The 17525-nt window shown below is 40.6% G+C and overlaps 1 protein-coding gene across 1 annotated transcript in view; it reads left to right on the forward strand.

Annotated features, from left to right (window-relative positions):
• Window positions 1-9596: 9596 nt before the first annotated feature.
• DIAPH3 (diaphanous related formin 3) overlaps window positions 9597-17525 on the forward strand; it is a gene marked incomplete at both ends in the record, with an annotated part of 228909 nt that continues 220980 nt past the window's right edge. The window contains one exon of the mRNA XM_080614298.1: window positions 9597-9752. Coding sequence (XP_080470424.1) covers window positions 9597-9752 — 156 coding nt within the window. The remainder of the gene's footprint in view (window positions 9753-17525) is intronic.

Consider the following 17525-nt stretch of genomic DNA (forward strand, 5'->3'; position numbering starts at 1 on the left):
TACCGTGTCCTTCTGCTCTGGCCAGAAGGTTCCACCAGCTTGTCCTGGAACCAGAGGAGTGCCCTCAGACCCATCCCAGCCCTCAGGGGGCCTTGCTGGCTCCCTCCTCAGCTCTGTCAGCAAATGCCCACCCACTGGCACCTCCCCAGGTGGGGAGCTGGCCTCTGGACTTCACCTTACACATGGCCCTGAAGAGCCTCTGAGGGGGACAGCAGAGGCAACACTTATGCTGGGCCGCATGTTTATTACTGCACTTATTACTATGTTTGTTACTGTGTTTATTACTATGTTTATTTATTAGGATAGCCAATATAGATATAATGATAGGAGTTCTGGTTTAGTGGTTTTACAATTTAGACAGTAGTTATTTCATAGAATCATATGATAGTTAGGGTTGGAAAGGACTTGTAGTAACTTGATGTGATTTCACAAGACTAGTCTTAGAGTGACTTTTCAGCTCTATTAGTAAAAGAGCAGAAGAATAACAAAAGCCATATCTCTCTACCTTGCCATCTGCATCTTGCAGAATGCAAAACGGAAGAGAAAGTACACTGAGAAAGTCTATTGTTAAGAAAAAAATGACAGAAAGATGGTTTTATTTATAGCTACACATTCTGTGCAGAGAGACGCTGAAAAAAAACCAAAATCCAAACCAACCCAACAAAAAATGCCAAAACAAAATGAATTAAAAAAAACCCAAAACAAAACAAAGCAAAACAAACACACAAACAAACAAACCACAAAAGAGAAAAAAAGAAAAAAAAAACACTACAAAAACCTTTACCTAAATTATTTTCTGGTCTACTGGGGGCTGGTAGAGCTGATCTGACAAAGAAGAGGAAGAGAGGTTTTGGTAGGAGGCTTGCCAGGCTGGTCAAGGTTTCTTTAAACTAGATGTGTTGGGGAGGGGGGCATCATTCCATCCCAACACACCCAGTCAGTTGCCAGCACCTACAATAAATGCTTGGAGTGATGCAGAGATATTCCAGCTGCTCCAGCCAACAAGCCGGCTTCATTTGGAGCTCGGCTCAGATGCCTCTATACAAACGCCAGTAGCATGGGAAACAAACAAGAGGAATTAGAGATGTGTGCACGACTACGGGAGCATGATATAGTAGGCATCACAGAAACATGGTGGGATGGCTCCTACGACTGGAGTGTTGGAATGGAAGGTTACAGGCTCTTTAGAAAAGACAGGCCTGGCAGGTGGGGAGGGGGAGTTGCTATTTATGTTAGGGATAGGCTGGAGAGTATGGAACCCTGTCTGGGGACAGCTGAGCAGTCGACAGAGAGTTTGTGACTCAGGGTTAAAGGGAGAGCAGCGATGGGGGACATTACTGTGAGGATCTGTTACAGACCGCCTGATCAAGAGGAATCTGTGGATGAAGTGCTCTATAGGCAGATAGGAACAGCCTCACGCTCGCAGGCCCTTGTTCTCATGGGAGACTTCAACCACCCTGACATGTTGGAGTGAAGGTACGGCCCAGCACAAGCAGTCCAGGAGGTTGCTCGATTGTGTGGAAGACAACTTCCTTCTGCAAGTAATAGAGGAGCCGACAAGGAGAGGTGCCATGCTTGACCTTGTGCTCACCAACAGGGAAGGGCTGGTTGGAAATGTGAAGCTCCAGGGCAGCCTTGGTTGCAGTGACCACGAGATGGTCGAATTCGAGATCCTCGGGACAGTGAGAAGAGCGTGCAGCAAGCTCACTGCCCTGGACTTCAAGAGAGCAGACTTTGGCCTCTTCAGGAACCTGCTTAGTAAGGTTCCATGGGATACAGCCCTAGAGGGCAGGGGGGCCCAAGACTCTTGGTTGTTATTCAAGGATCACCTGCTACAAGCCCAGGAGTGTTGCATCCCAACCAGAAGGAAGTGCAGCAGGAGGGCCAGGAGACCTCCTTGGATGGATAAGGAGCTGCTCAGGAAAATTCAAAGGAAAAAAGAGGCTTATAGAAGGTGGAAGCAGGGACAGGCGGCCTGAGAAGAATACAAGGGATGCTGTCCTGGAAGCTAGGGACCAGGTGAGGAAGGCTAAGGCCCAGTTAGAATTGAACTTGGCTAGGGATGTTAAGGATAATAGGAAGGGATTCTATAGGTACGTAGCGAGTAAAAGACAGACTAGGGACAACTTAGGCCCCCTTTGGAAGCTATCAGGAGAACTGGCTACCCAGGATTTTGAGAAGGCTGAGGTTCTTAATGACCTCTTTGCCTCGGTCTTCACTGGCAAAGGCTCTGACCGCACCACCCAAGTCTTGGAAGGCCATCCTAGCCATCTGCAAACAAAGCTGTCTCAAATCCGAGTACCAACAGAGTGATTTGTTTGTAATGGGGCTGAATGACTGATACGTGTGTGTTGCCCTTGTGTTTGCTGGAATACACTGTACGGACTGCCTGCAGTTCTCAGCACTTCTTCATATGTATGCCTTCCTGAACTTTCTCACCATTTACACACAGAAATAAAGTGTCAAATGTCTGTCTGGACAGTCTCTATATTTGGATGAGTCTCTTCCCTTTTTATTCCTCTCTTCATCTCTGGGTTTCATTTCTCTCTTTCTCTGATACTTACCTGTCCAAGAAGACAAAAAGGTCATGCAATGGTTGCACTTGTATGAGCCTTTGCTTTCTCCCAAGAATTTTGTTTTTTCTCCTAAGAAACCTGAGGAGACACTTGAATCCAAGAAAAGGTCTTGACAAGGAAAGAACAGAGTATGTTACTACTTCTTATAATCTGAGAAACAGAAGCCAGTGTTCTGTCAGACAACAACAAAAGGCTTTTTGAAGTATGCTTATAAGAGGAGGTTTAAGGAAAGTATTGGACTGATACTTCATGAAGATGGTATCTGAAAATTGGGCATGAAGAAAAGACAGAGGCATTTAATGCTTTTGCTTTGCCCTAGTCTTCAATCTGCATGGTAGACCTCGAGCTCCCTAGGCTTGTGAGTCGGAAGGCCATGGCTGCAGGTGCCGTGACTTTCACTGCAGCAGCTACTAAGAAGGAGAAAAATAACTTTTACAGCTGAACCCAGGACAATATGTTTAAATGACAGGAAGCATTTTTTCTTTATGTACTTGTACAGTACTTAGTGTAGCTGAATATCAAGTTGCAGTAACCATGATATGATTATATCTGTTATTCTTGCAAGAGGAAAAATTGGAGTGAGAAACTTAAAGATGGATTAGGATAAGAAAATCAGAGACAAATAAAAGCTACATAAATTACAGTCAATTCTCAGACTTCCTCAATATACAACTAACTCATAAAAAACATTATATATGCACATACATAGATGTGTTTATATATATATCAAAATGATACATCTGTCAAAAAGAAAATGGGATTTTTGAAAGCAGACAGTATCATGCCCTAGTAGAAAGTAATATAAATTATCAGAAGTAAAAATGAAAGAAAGAATCTTAGAAGGAAATTTGGAAAATGAATCATAAAAAAAGACAGAAGTATATTAAAAGAGGAAAGCTATGAGGAATTCAGACAGTTATCAAGAAGTAATGGAAGATAATCACATCCCAGAATTCTGACATAAGCCTGAAAATCTTTATAGTAAATGCCCTGACAAATGTCTGTGCTTGATCAACACCACTACAGACCCTTATATTCATAGGAAACTTCATCACAATTTTCTCCTCTGGGAACATACTCATTTTCTTTTGCGAAAAGTTAACTGTTTGCAATAATTTCACTAGGAACATTTAATAGCGCAATGGCAGAGCAGGCAAGGTTTGAACAGCTCATTTAATTCTTTAGGCAGCTCTGAAAATCCCACACAAAGTATAAAATTATGTAACACAGTCTTTATTGCAGCCCGTGACACTCAGACCACTTACAATTTGTAATTTATATCAGCTGTCAGGCTTAGCCTAGTCACTTTGACTAAACTTAGAACTGAAGATAATTTGGACCATAATTAAATTACAAACCTGAACTTTATAATAATGTAGTATGCAATGTATCATAAATAGTGCCACAAATCACATCTCCAATATCCTCATAAAGATCCATTTGATGAACTGTATAATGGACTTCTTTACTCATTTTTTCCCCATCTAGGCAGTATCTCGAAAGAGGTATATTAAATTTCCTCAGCTGAATGAGAGGTCAGCCTAAAATATTTTGTGAGAAATTATTAGCAACATGTAATCCACAATAAATTGAGGAAGCAAACTACTTTCCCATTTCTTATATCCTCATCTTTAACAGGGTGACTTTGAAAGCTTCCAAAAGGACAATGGTGCTATTCAGACTACAACTACTTCTGAAAGCTCTTAATTTAATTTCTAGCTAGAAAAGAGAGAAAATAAATCCCCTGCATGAAAAAATTTGACATTTCAAAAAGCTATGACTGATACAAAATCAATAACAGGATTGTGACATATGCTGTCATCAGGGATGCCTTTCTCATCTGTACATTCTTGAGTAAAGGCAGCTATACAGCTATACTTTCAGAATCCGTTAAAACCATTTGCTTTCCTGTTTTCTTCAGTAACAACTCCTATGTAATAATTAAAAATGTATGAAAGTATTTTAAAGACAAATCTCAGTGAAGGCTTAATTTCAGCTTGAGTCCTCTGATTACATCTTTTTAAGTGCCTGGAATTTACTGCCATGCAGAATAGAAATAGACCCCTGGTGTCCTTTGTGTTTCCCAAAAACCTGAGCATTTTTATAACTGGTGCAAGATACATATTGCATTCATACTTAACACTGATACTTAGCACTGCACAGGTGTGACTGATCAAGACATCTAGCAATAAAGAATTGGGATCAAAGTCGGCAAGATTCTGGTTTCCAAAACTACTTCTGTTGGTAGCAGAAATTAATTACAAGCAACACAACGATAATTTTTTTATTTTTTTTTTTTTAAGAAAGGGAAGAAAACAACTGGGTTTAGAAGATAGTGGGTTCAGAGACTTTTAAGAAACAAGAAGTGTATGTGCCAAGAGGTGTGACCTAGTTCAGCTTTACCAAGTCCATGATCCAAATGGCTCAAAGCTGCTTGTTTGTCACTACAGACAATTCAGCATACCAGGCAAGATAGCATTTTCTTGAATTATCTGTCCCATCATAGGGCCTTAATTCCACCTAAAATATTCAAAAGTATTAGACAAATAGTAACTAGCACACTTCACACTTGTCTGCCAGGGTGCCAGTGAATGATACTAAAGGAGTGGTTTGAGTACTTCCAACTGCATGTAGTGCACTGGGTAGTCAGACAGAAGAGAGTAAGAGCAGGGGCTTAAAAAAGAAGCATAAGACAAGTAATACCATTCTTAAACATTCTTAAATTCTTAAGACATTCTTAAAACATCATATGAGTAAAACGACCTTGTTACCAAAATAGAACACAAGGAATCACAAAGAAAATGAGTATTTTTTACCTCAGCCTAAACTCAGTTCTCGGATTCCCTTTAAGCAAATTCACGATGAACAGAAGCTTTTTTGATGAAGAGCTTAAGCAAAGGAAAAATTCAATCCTATGAAACCCAAAACTCCTTTTTGTCACATTTCAGTAGACTTACAACTCTGTAACTGCTCATAACTAAGTTCATAACTATAACTGTACATCAGAAAATGTCTAATAGCTTTCCCCTTGTAAAAACTTCAGGCTAGTGTCTTATTAGGCTGCAAATTTCTAGTTGCTTCCTTTCTCTGATTGATAACCATGATCTTCCAGCACAGACTTATAGCTATGGATTTTCATTTTTCCTAGTCTATGCCCCAAACAGACAGCAGAGGTGACATATACTAGTATAGTGGCAGTGATATTGATGAAACAACAATCAAATGATAATCAAAAATCCATAAGAAGTCCAGATGTTTTATAGGAGAAACGTATGAAATTTTCTTTAATAAAACTTTATTATTTGGATAAAGCATGAATTCTCTCATAACTGTAACATAAATTAGTTCATTCATTAGTATGCTAAACTTGCTAACAGCCAGGTTCCTTAGGAAAGTTAACAGACTTAACTAGATGAACGACTTGAGTTCTTATATGCCCATTATCTTAATAATGGAATAATGTGCTTCATGAACCACCCATGCTGTGAAAATTAAGTAAGATCTTACCCATAGCTTACATTTAAGGGTATTATATTGCAATACATTTAAATTATTAATGGTTTCTGTTGCAATATGAAAATGCACCTGTTAAAGAGTTCCTTAGATAAAACAACATCAATTGTCTGTGTAAGACATGAAGACAGGCCATGTTTTCCAATATAATTTTTACCAGCATTATGAGTTAACAATCCGATAAGTTGGTGTAACCACTTTATTAAATGTTTGGATAAGATGTTAGGAAAGGTGTAAGATACATATTCAATTGGTATGACTTATAAACAGCTATTCAGGGTTGAGGGATTTAGTAATGGAATAGCCTGTTTGGTGCTTTTCATGAGAGAAAGAAGAAACCATTTTCCTGAAAAGACACATCTATCTGTCATTTGCCTTGCTTCTGCCAAGCCATGGCAACAGTGGCTCTGGAAGGTTCTGATTGTGAGAATACTTACATAGTATAAGTATTAAATTTGTATGCTTGCTGTATAAAAGCAACAACATTGCTCACAAAATCCTTCATAACTTTTACATGACAGTTTAAGAGGATGAACCTAATTAAAGAACAGTTAATTAACTGTTTTATCTTCTTCTCATAGGAAAGGACTAGGTGTCTCCAAATGAAATATGGAGAGATGCCTAAACTCTGTAAAAAGCCAGCTTACAAACACTGTGCACAGGAATTTATTTGAAATACTCCCTCCCTGGCACAATGAATATTAGGAGGATGTGGTTTTTGTTTTTTTTTTTTTTTTTTTAATTATTTTTTATTATTTTTTTGGTTTAAGACCTGAGTCACAGTATATTAAAAAATGAAGAAACAGAATGGGAAGAGCCTAATTAAATCCATCAATCTAAAGGACTAGTTTTGCAAATATCCATATGTTTAAACTTTACACATTTACTTTGTCTCAGACTTTTGTCAGCTATACACATGGTCCAGACAACACACATGCTATGTCCAAGTATAATCTCTGCACGATTATAGTATTACTGATTCATTTCTTTCTCACATATTTTTCCTCAGTCATGATTAATCTTGGCCAACTAAGCTGTTGGAAAAATGTATTTAGGTCTATGAAGCACCTAAAAAGCACAAGAGGGGTTGTATAAAATAAGAATAATTGATCAAAAGTACTAACATTTACTTTTGGCTTAGTAAAACTGTCTGATAAATTAGTCCTTTTAGTGTTTCCTGTATTATTGCAATACAGTACCTTGAAAGTGATATATTGGCACAAGCCATTGTGTTCTACCACAGTGCAATTAGGAGGCCCGTTTAAACATCTTTATCATACACATACATAGGCTGATTAATTTTCTAATCAAATGTTCCAGGAAATCATTAACCATGACATTAAACGGTGTTGTGCTAATTACACTCTCCAGAAAGAATTCCAATATAAATTTACAAAACATCTATAAAAATATGCCAAAGGACAAACTGTTTAATATACGCAAATAATTCTGACATCTACTCTATGTAGCCCCACAGCTCTGCAGGGTTAAATCCCTGTCTTGTCAAGGTCCAGTCTGGGCCTAGATTCTGCTACATTTTACTAGAGCTCCATGTAGTGCTAGTCATGACATTTTGTTGGTCACTGCCTGCGTAAATCATGCTGAAGGATTGGAGATTTTTATTCTTTTGATGTCATTGCATTGGAATGAAAGACCCTCAAACTGCATGGAAAAAGCAATTGCAGTTGTTGGAGGGAGCATTTTATTTTTACTGCATTAAAGACAACACAAAATGATAAAAACAATATGGAAAACAGAGCATCTTTCTTACTGAATGACAGAAGAAAAAGGAAACTTGTTCTGTTTTAGAAGACACTCTAGAGATACATATGATGAGTGTTAGCCTTCTTTTTCTTAAAAATACCTAACATCGAGATTTGGAAATAGATTTTCCCCTGTGTAACTCTCCAGTTTGCATTGTTATTCTAACTAGTGTTAATTTAAGATACAGATAAAAGCAAGGTATTGATTGTAGTAACGAGAATTCAATTACTTTCTTAAGCATATACAAATTGCTAGTCTATAGTGCAATGAAATCCCTGACTATCTGTGTATTTCCCCAGTCTTGGAGCCCTTTCTGTGACAGAAAACAACAGACTACATTATACAAATGCAGGATGTAGGTACGCTTGCTTTTGCAGCCTTGCTTGCTCCTCTGTAAAGACTTTGTTGGTCACAAACTAAAACCCTGCCCTGAAGAGGGGGATGGAAATACAGCCACTGTTTTGAATAGGGCCTATGTCTCTCCTGTGTTATTCTGTGTTATTCCTGTGTTATCCTGTGTCTTGACCCAGTACCAGCAAACTTATGTTAGAAAAATATTGTATATATAATATACATAAAAATGTGTATTTACAGGGCTCTAAAGATATAAAAAAGTTATATAGAAATAGATACACCAGTTTTCACCTGTCAGTGGCTCTACGTATGAAATGACAATTCTTAACAAAACCAGGTGTTGGAAGTCACCATCCTAGGCCAAACAGCTAAGGTACCCGTCCTATCCTTTGGCTGAGTGTGATCAGATCCTTTCGAAGAAAAGGCAGGGCCTGGGGGACAACGAAATAAAACACTCCTGAGGGGGTCAAGATTTGTCTTAACACCTTAGATGGAGAAGGCCGTAGCTCAAAACACGGGGATTTATCCCTTTTCTGTCGGCATTGTGACAAGAGATGACGAGGCAGGCGTGGGAACCACCACTCACTCCTTCTGCCAGAGGTGAACGACATACCCCCGCCCAAGGGGCGTTACTCCGGATGGCCACTGTTAGGGAAGCATAAAACTTCCTGAGCCCAAACCCTGACGGAAACCCGTATGTGCCTACAGACCCGCACTGACTGACACATTGCCGGACGGGACACAACGGCCTCTCCGTCCACACCCGCTCGGGACTAAACTATCTCCACGCACCTCTCGCCCTGTCTTATTCCGCGGGCTCTGTCGCGCTGCACTCTGGGACATGTAGTCCGGGCAGGAGCTCGAGGAGCGGTTTGTTACACAACCAGCCGCCGTAATTTGTACTGGACGCCGGCGCTTGAATCAGGTTGAGAACAGCTGATTCACCAGTGATTGGCAGAACGCCAGCCAACCGAAAACCTGCATTTCCACCCTGCCGTCGCGGATTGGCTCTCACGGGGAGGCCGCGGGCGGGACCGGCAGTGGCGGGACTATTCGGACGGCGCTACATTCCTAGGCTCTGACAGGTGGCGGAGTGTGGCCGTTGAGCTTCCGTGTTCCTTCCTCCGTGCTGTGCTTCGGTGTGATGGTCTTGCGGCCGGGAGAATTCGCTGCTTCCGCTGCCGGGATTAGTGGCTCCTCGCTAAATCCTTCGCTGCGCTGAGGTGGTGGTGGCGGCGGCTTTAGTCCTGAGCCTCCCCGTTCACCCCCCGCGGCTCCCTTCCCGGCTAAGCCGCGTTAATCGCAGGAGTCCAGGGCCGCCGGGCCTGGGCCCGATCGTGGGCAGCGGCCTCCCCTCTTTTCTTTTCCTCTCCTTTCCTGAGCACGGCTATGGAGCCGCGCCGGCAGCAGCCACGTTACCACTCTCAGTCCTCGCCGCCTGATCGCGGTGGGCGGGAGAACAAGGGGCTCCGTCGGAAGGGCCCGCCGGGGAGCGGCCTCCTCGGCTGCCCCGAGGAGGTGGCGGACGGCAGGAAACCCAAATTCGTAAGTACGAGTCTATCCCAGCCGTTGCCCCCGCGACTGCGGCAGGGCTGCCTGAGGTGAGGGCTCATGGGCGGCCAGGCCGGGCCTGACCCAGCGCGACGCCTGCCTGCTGCGCCTGTGCCGGGGGCCTGTCCTCCCCTCGGGGTTGGTCGCTGGCCTGGAGCCCCCTGAGAATCTGCGGCGCCGGGTAAGAATACACGGGCCACAACGGCGCTGTTGACTTCGACTGGGCTCCAAGGGGTGAGCCTGCCCGCTCCAGCTTGTCTCTTCCTTGCCTGCCAGGACACGGCTTTATTTTGCAGCAAGTTTTCGGGTCTCTCTTCGTCATCATAAAGCTTTATTGTCTTTCTCGCTGTTTGACAGCTATAGGTGTAAGGGGAACAGAGCAGACTTCCAGCTGTTAAACGATGTTATCTTTAATAGAACTGGGTTGTGGTTTTTTTTTTTTTTTTTTTTTTTTTGTTTGTTTCTTTTGTTTTGTTTTTAATTTTGGTGAAAAATTGAGTCTTCGAATTTAAGGGATATAGTAAAGTTCTCCCTAGCCTTGCTTTAACAAGCCTTTTGGGTAGCACATCAATAAGCTAGGGAAATGGAGGCAACTAATAATTGTCCACAAGACAGCGTGTCAGTAAGATGTGCTCTAACTAAAAAGGACTTGCAACCAGCCAGGTTTTGTTTGAGCATCATGAAATTCTCACGTCTAAAGCTGGGAAAATACATACTGTCATATCCACCGCATGCAGAGCAGATACGTCTTTTGTTCATATTTAGGCAATACACACTAGTCTTTGTTCAACCAGCTCTTGGGCCACCTGCTCTAAACTGTATTATGTGCTTATGAAATAGATACTGTAATGCAAAACATAGAGTGGATTCTTGATTCTAAGGTGTCTTTGTGTGATACTTGGTACTTGAGTGTTTGACACTTGAGCACAGGTTCAGAAAAGTTAGCTAATGAGTGATATCAAACTGTAGGCTTGCCAAACCTGTTCTGGGAGGTCACAACTTGCTCCTGGCATTCCTTTTTCCTGGAATCCTTTCCGTATTGTGGCTGTGTATATTGCTGTTTCAACCAGGTCATTGTGCCTGGTTTTGCATGTTAGAATGTGCATATATGAAACTGTGACAGACAGCTGTTTGCTTGTTCTCATAAATGGCTATGTATCTACGGGGGGTGCATGCATTTTTGTCATGTTAGTGACCTGACTGGCCATGCCTGAATATAGGATCCCTGAGTAAAAACCGCATGATCTGCTGAGTCTAAAGGTTTGAATAGCATTACTAGTATATGACTTGATGGTTGGATTATTCCTGTGGTGTGCGGGAGAGATGGATTTGTGTGTGTTTGAGACTGACAAGAGCACTGAGTTAAGAGGTTTTACTTATTATTGAAATTTCAATTGCTAAATTCCTATGCAAATAAGAAATTGCAAACATTTTCTCTTCTCCCCCCTCAACTACGTGCCAAAACAGAAACAGGGTGTTGCCAACATATTCAGCTTTTTTTCCTAACCATGTGTTAAAATGGTAATACAATAATTTACTGTGAGTATAACCCTGCAAGGGCTTTTTCCTTGAAGTCTTATTGGCTTTTCAGTGAAAGAAGGCCATCTCTTTGGTGTAAATGATCTGGTTTGATATCTGTCTAGGCTTCCTAGGATAGGCAAGAGTAGTTTTGAGCATGTGGAGATGTGGGCATGCCTTGCTTTTTGAGGTCACAGTGTTGTTTTTTTGACCCTGATACAGAAGAGAAAGAGAGCTCAGTTGGATATCTGACTTAGCTTTGTAGTGTATATGATCATCATGTATATGTTTTTAGTTTGTTCTCTTCTGCCCAGTTTCTGAAACTCTTGAAGCAGGGATGACTGAGAATACCCTTAATTGTCAAACTACAACTTGACCATAGATGGTAGTCTTATTTTTTCATCTTTAAGTCATCACTTAAAGTAAAGATTTTGCCTTGGGGTGTTGATAGGGACTGAAGAATGATAGTTCTGCAAACCTGAATTGTATTCTATGTACATCATTAGCTCACTGGATGACCTTAAGAAGTGTAATTGGTGAATATTTCTTGAATGGAATTTAGAATTTTGTTTCTGCCTTCATGTAAATTGCTGTGAGTGGTATAGTTTATGAATGTCATCTGTGGAATTCAGAGATGACTAAAGAGCAGCAGGCTGCTCTGTGCCTCAAAACTTTTGGAGTTACTGTAGGTACTATAACCTTTGAACTGTAGTCTAATCCCTGGCTTGTTCTGGATAATAATTTCTGGTGAAGAAACACACAGTGGTAGAGGTAGAATTACTTTAATAATTGTTGACATCAACCAGCTTCTTTGGTTCTTGAAGGGTACTATGAGATACACTTTTATTTCTATCACTTTATAAATTTATGCCCTAAGCTATTGCAATACAGAATATTTATCTCTTTGCTGTTAAATCTGAAGTTGGTTAACTCTCCTTCCTATCTACCTCCTATTGTCTTACAAGACTGGTTTGTTTGGGTTTCTTTGAGGAGGAGTTGGTTATATTTCTCCCCCAAAATAGGGTGGATGGATCAAGTGTATCCTCAGTGCAGATGACACCAAGTTGGGCGGGAGTGTTGATCTGCTGGAGGGTAGGAAGGCTCTGCAGAGGGATCTGGACAGGCTGAATTGATGGGCTGGGGCCCAGTAAAAGGTTCTGTGAGGCAAAGTGCCAAGTCCTGCTTTTGGACCTCATGCAACACCTCATGCAAAGCTACAGATTTGGGGAAGAGTAGCTGTAAAGCTGCTTGGTGGAAAATGACTTGGGAGGGGTATTGGTTGACTTAGGACTCGTTGGTATTGGTAGCCAGTTGACAGCCAGCTGAACATAAGCCAGCTTGTGTCCAGGCAGCCAAGAAGGCCAATGGAATCCTGGCCTGTATCAGAAATAGCGTAGCCAGCAGGGCCAAGGAAGTGATAATCCACCTGTACTTAGCACTGGTGAGACCACACCTCAAATGCTGTGTTCAGTTTTGGCCTCCTCACTACAAAAAAGACATTGAGGTGCTGGAGTGTGCCCAGAGAAGGGCAGTGAAGCTGTTGAAGGATCTAAAGCACAAGTCTTATGAGGAACAGCTGAGGGAACTGGGGTTGTTTAGCTTGGAGACAAGGAAGGTGAGAGGAGACCTTATTGCTCTCTACAACTACCTGAAAGGAGGTTGTGGTGAGGTGGGTGGAACAGGCTTCCCAGGGAAGTGGTGCAGTGACCATCCCTGGAGGTATTTGAAAGATATGTAGATGTGTGATTTGGGGACATGGTTAAGTGATGGACTTGGCAGTATTAGGTTAGCAGTTGGACTCTGATCTTGAAGGTATTTTCCAATGTAAATTATTCTGTTCTGTGCTGTTCAAATCTAATTCTTCCTGTAAAACATCTTCAATATGCTTTTATTAGTTAAATTAGTTTTGTGTTAGAAGACATAAAACTTCCCTCAGCCCTTGAATTCTATGTAATCTAGTCTTACATACAGGCTGTAGCCTTTTCTATGTTTGGGATACTTAGAATGCCATACCTATTCATGTGACTTGAATTATGTTTCTGATCGTTTGTCAAATGTGAATGAAATTGGCCGTTAGATTCAGTGAACTCAAGTTCTCCAGGTTGTATTAGTCTAATTTTCCTCAGTGCAAAAGGCTTGAAAATAAGTTCCAGGTTGGACCCTTCCATTCAATGCAACATATTGAGCAGTCACAGCAGATATGCTAATCTGAAAAATAATTTGATTCTCTGACAAACCTTGAGGTGAAATTGGATTGCTAGTTGACAAAGTTGGCCTTGTTAACATGTACCTCTTTTTTATTTTTTTTCTCCTTGCAAAGAAAAATCTTGTTTAGCGGGAGGTAAATATCTCTATTTAAAACACACTTCATCTGGAGGGGGGACATAGAGTCTTTAGGATAAACAGTTGTAGTGGTTGAGTCCAAAGGTGGCTTTGAAGTACTGCTTTTCTGAATAAACTTCTAGGAAGAAATGAATAGTTGTAAGCATCAGCTGTCTTACAGACTAATTTTTCTGTTTCATTTTGTTTAAGGAGTGATGGTTAATTTTTAAGCACGTACCAGCTTGGCTTTGTTCAGCAGTTCCAAAGTTTTGAACAGCAGGACTCTTAAAAGGGTAAAAGATATTCTGTGGTATCCTGGTACTTTGGCTTACTGAAAGCTCTTACATTAGCCATTGAGGTTTAGGGCTTGGTGAAAAAAGGAAATTAATTGAAGGATGGCAGAGACTATACCTGTTTTCTATGTATACATAGACTGAGCAGGAAACTTCTGAAATCAGCTGAGAGGTGGGGTAAAAAACTCCCCCTCCCCCTTCCCCTTCCCCTCTTGTAGACACTGGTCCTCAAAAGACTTCTAATCATCTTCAATTTCTAGCTCAAATTAGAGGTTTTTCTATTAATTTCAGTATACCATTGACTTGTCTTCAGTGACTTTCAGGTTATGTTTGTGATTAGGTTCTCCATGAAATTTATGAGTCAAGATGGCTATCTTGTTTGCACCAATCTGTTAAAAATAGACAAATTAACACTTATATTAACAGTGTCTGTAAAACAAAGAAAATGTAGTTAAGGGCAAAACCACTTCCATTTCTCTGGCATAGAGTAGAAAGGTAAGACTGATCTGTGTCAATATCTTTAATTACAAAGTGACTGAATTATTGCTGCAGTTACACTACAGTGTAAGACCTTGAATCTAAATTAGTCTTTTAAAGAAATGATTGCTGAACAGATGTTACCTAAAAGACTTTATTGCAGCTTTGTACAATTGTAAATTCCTCATGCTGTTATTTTTGTTGGCATGAATTAACACTGTGGGTTATGATATTAAATTTTAGTGTCGTGTTGTAGCACTTTGTTGTATAATCTTACCTGTAAGCACCAATTTTGAGTTTAACTCGTCAATGTCTAAAGAATATCACTGTGTGGAAACTGTCATGTTAAGATAATTTTGTTCCTGATTGCTTCTCAGACTGCTTTCCAAGCAACAGAGTGTGTGATAAAGCCATTAAATAAATGCTGAAGTAGTATATTGGAAATTAAAAGTAGGAAACACTGTGGGGTTATACAGCAGTTTCTAAATTGTGCTTATAAACTGAGGTAGCAAAATTACTGAGGGAATATTGTGACAAAGGAGATCCTAAAGTAATAGCATTCACTGTAATCATCCAATTTGCATCTCTCTTGAGCCTTCACATTTCCTTGCAATCCCTGCTTCAGTCTTGTTGTTGTGTTTCTGCTGGAGAATAGCCTTTGGGGAAAAAACAGCTAGTGTTAAATGTTTTTCGGTGGTAGAATTAATGGCAGTGTGTTGTGAGCTCTTTCTCACTTTCTAATATAAAAAGGCACAGAGGGGATTACGTGATTATATGTACATCCTTAGTCTTTATTTATCTAGTTTCAGTATTCAGACTTAAGTTGGCCAGTTCTTCTAAAACTCGTCTTTGCATCTTGTTTGAACCCTCTTATTTTTTTTTTTTCTCTACATCTACCTGTAGGCTGTAAACTCTTCTTAATGTATCAATAAGCTCCACATGTGTCAGTGGTTTGGAGGGGGTGTTATGTATTGTTTGTTGGGTTTTTTTTGCCTTCTTCTGCAAGGAAGGCAAAAGTGAATATCTCAAAAAGCTTTAGATACCAGGCTGTGGGATTTATTTTGTTTTTCGTAAGTTGAAGTATTTCAGTCCAGTGGAATGTTGAAATTCTTGCTTAGCTCCCTGAGAACCTCTTACTTTGCATGCTGAAAACTTCTCTCACATAGGCTGTGGTGTATGATTTGCTGCTTGTCTGTCTTCTGATTTCACTTATGATTGTGATAAACACATAAATGTATTGGCTTTCGCAAATCATAGGTGTGGTTACGTGGATATAACTGTATGAGTTTACAATAACAGAAATAAAGCTTGCTAAAGGCACAAGATTAGACAACAAGTTAAAGAGGGGCCGGAATTCTTGAGCAAAATGGAGTCACATAGCAAAAGAAATTGTAAAGGTAAAAGAAAGAAAGGGGGAGGGGGCTTGATATAAGAAAAGCTAGTGCCTGGAAAATATACAGTTAAAGTACTTTTTAGCTTAACTTAGGTTGTAGAAAGAAAACAATGTTTATGTTGTAAGTCTGTGGAATTTAGTGGCCCCACTAAACATGAGTTAATTGTTTCACACTAGTCCTCTAAAGTATCTTTAGCTTTAAAGAACAATGTTTGTGTTGTAGGTCTGTGGTGAGATAACAGGATTTAGTGGTCCCACTAAACCTGAATGAGTTATTTTACACCATCTTTCTACTTATCAGTTAGTTTAGAGGCAGAGCCTCCCAAACATCTGCTAGCTTGGGGTAGTCCTTGCCTGCCTGTCCTGCAATAAATTTTGCAGGAAGGTCACCCTGTTCTAAATCTTTGCTAGTTATCAGAAGAATTACAGATATGGCTGGTTTCAGCTATTTGTGTGATTACTGGAGCGCCCAACTGTGCCAAAGGTGAAAAGTACACTGTGAGGAAGACTGCTTACTTCATCTTGAAGACCCTTACTCACAAGAGGAAGACTGCTTACTTCACCTTGAAGACCCCTGCCCACAATCACCGGAAAGCAGTGTGCAGATGCCAAGAGGAGGAGACTTAAAGTATATAAACCTGTAACAAATAATAATCACTTTTGCCTCTGGCTACGGTCATGCGCCCAGCCCTGTTGCTTTTGCTTTATTGACTTTGTCCCTCAATAAAACCTTGTTATCTCGTTTAGAGGAGTGAGTTAGTATTTAACATGATCAACAATTGGACATTGTCCGCCCCTGTGGCATGCAAACATGTCCATCCCTGCCAGGCATGATCTGAGTTCATCTGCCAAATATACTGTTTTTAAACGTGCTGTTTTAATTCAGAAAGTTAGATGAGCAATGTCACTCTGTGTTCAAGTGACGGTGAAAAGAACACTTGTGGAGACCAGAGATACTGTCCCTTTTTGTAGAGTGCCAAACCTTTTAGATGATATAGAACATACATTTTATTGTGCTAGGATATTCCTCATTTTTTCCAGGCCACAGGGAGCTGCAGTGCTGGTGGAAAAAATGCTGAAGTCATCAGACCAAACTCCTGTGTGAGAAGATGTCATTCTCTTGAGTTCTGGTTCTGCTTGCCTGGACTGCTTGTACCACATTTAGATAGAATTTTGTTTATAAACGTGCACATGCAAAGATAGAGAAGTAAATGTAATGACACAAAAGATCATACTAGTACTGTTGATCCAATTAAGTGGCATTTCTAGTTTCTTTGCTTCACTTCACTGCTTCTACCCAGAGTTGACTGGTGGGCAGTTATGTAGACAATGACTCGCAGATTAAACATCAGTATGTGCTACTATTTGGACATGCAACAGAAAATCATTCTTTTCTGCATGACAGTAAGATTATTTTATTGTTAATATATGTGAAGCCAAGTAGTATTTGTCTTACTTTCTGTAGCTGGGTGGTGCAGAAGTCGCATCACACATGGCTTCATCATATATGACCTTTTCAAGAGAGTATTCTTTCTGTTCTGTAAATAGTCTTGTTGCTGTGCATGTGTTGTGAACATCAGCTGATGTGTGTCCTATTGAACCTTGCAGTTTCTGTCTAAGGCTCTCTATCTTAGATGTTTTTGAGATCAAGCCTTCTGATAGCTTATCAAGGACATTTTACCATACACAAAATGTATGTGTAGATCCTGTACCCAGTGAAATTGGCTATTTACCATTATGCCTGAGGGAAATAATCTTCAATAA

Source organism: Psittacula echo (genome assembly GCF_963264785.1).
Source record: "Psittacula echo genome assembly, chromosome: 3".
NCBI classification, from domain to species: domain Eukaryota; kingdom Metazoa; phylum Chordata; class Aves; order Psittaciformes; family Psittacidae; genus Psittacula; species Psittacula echo.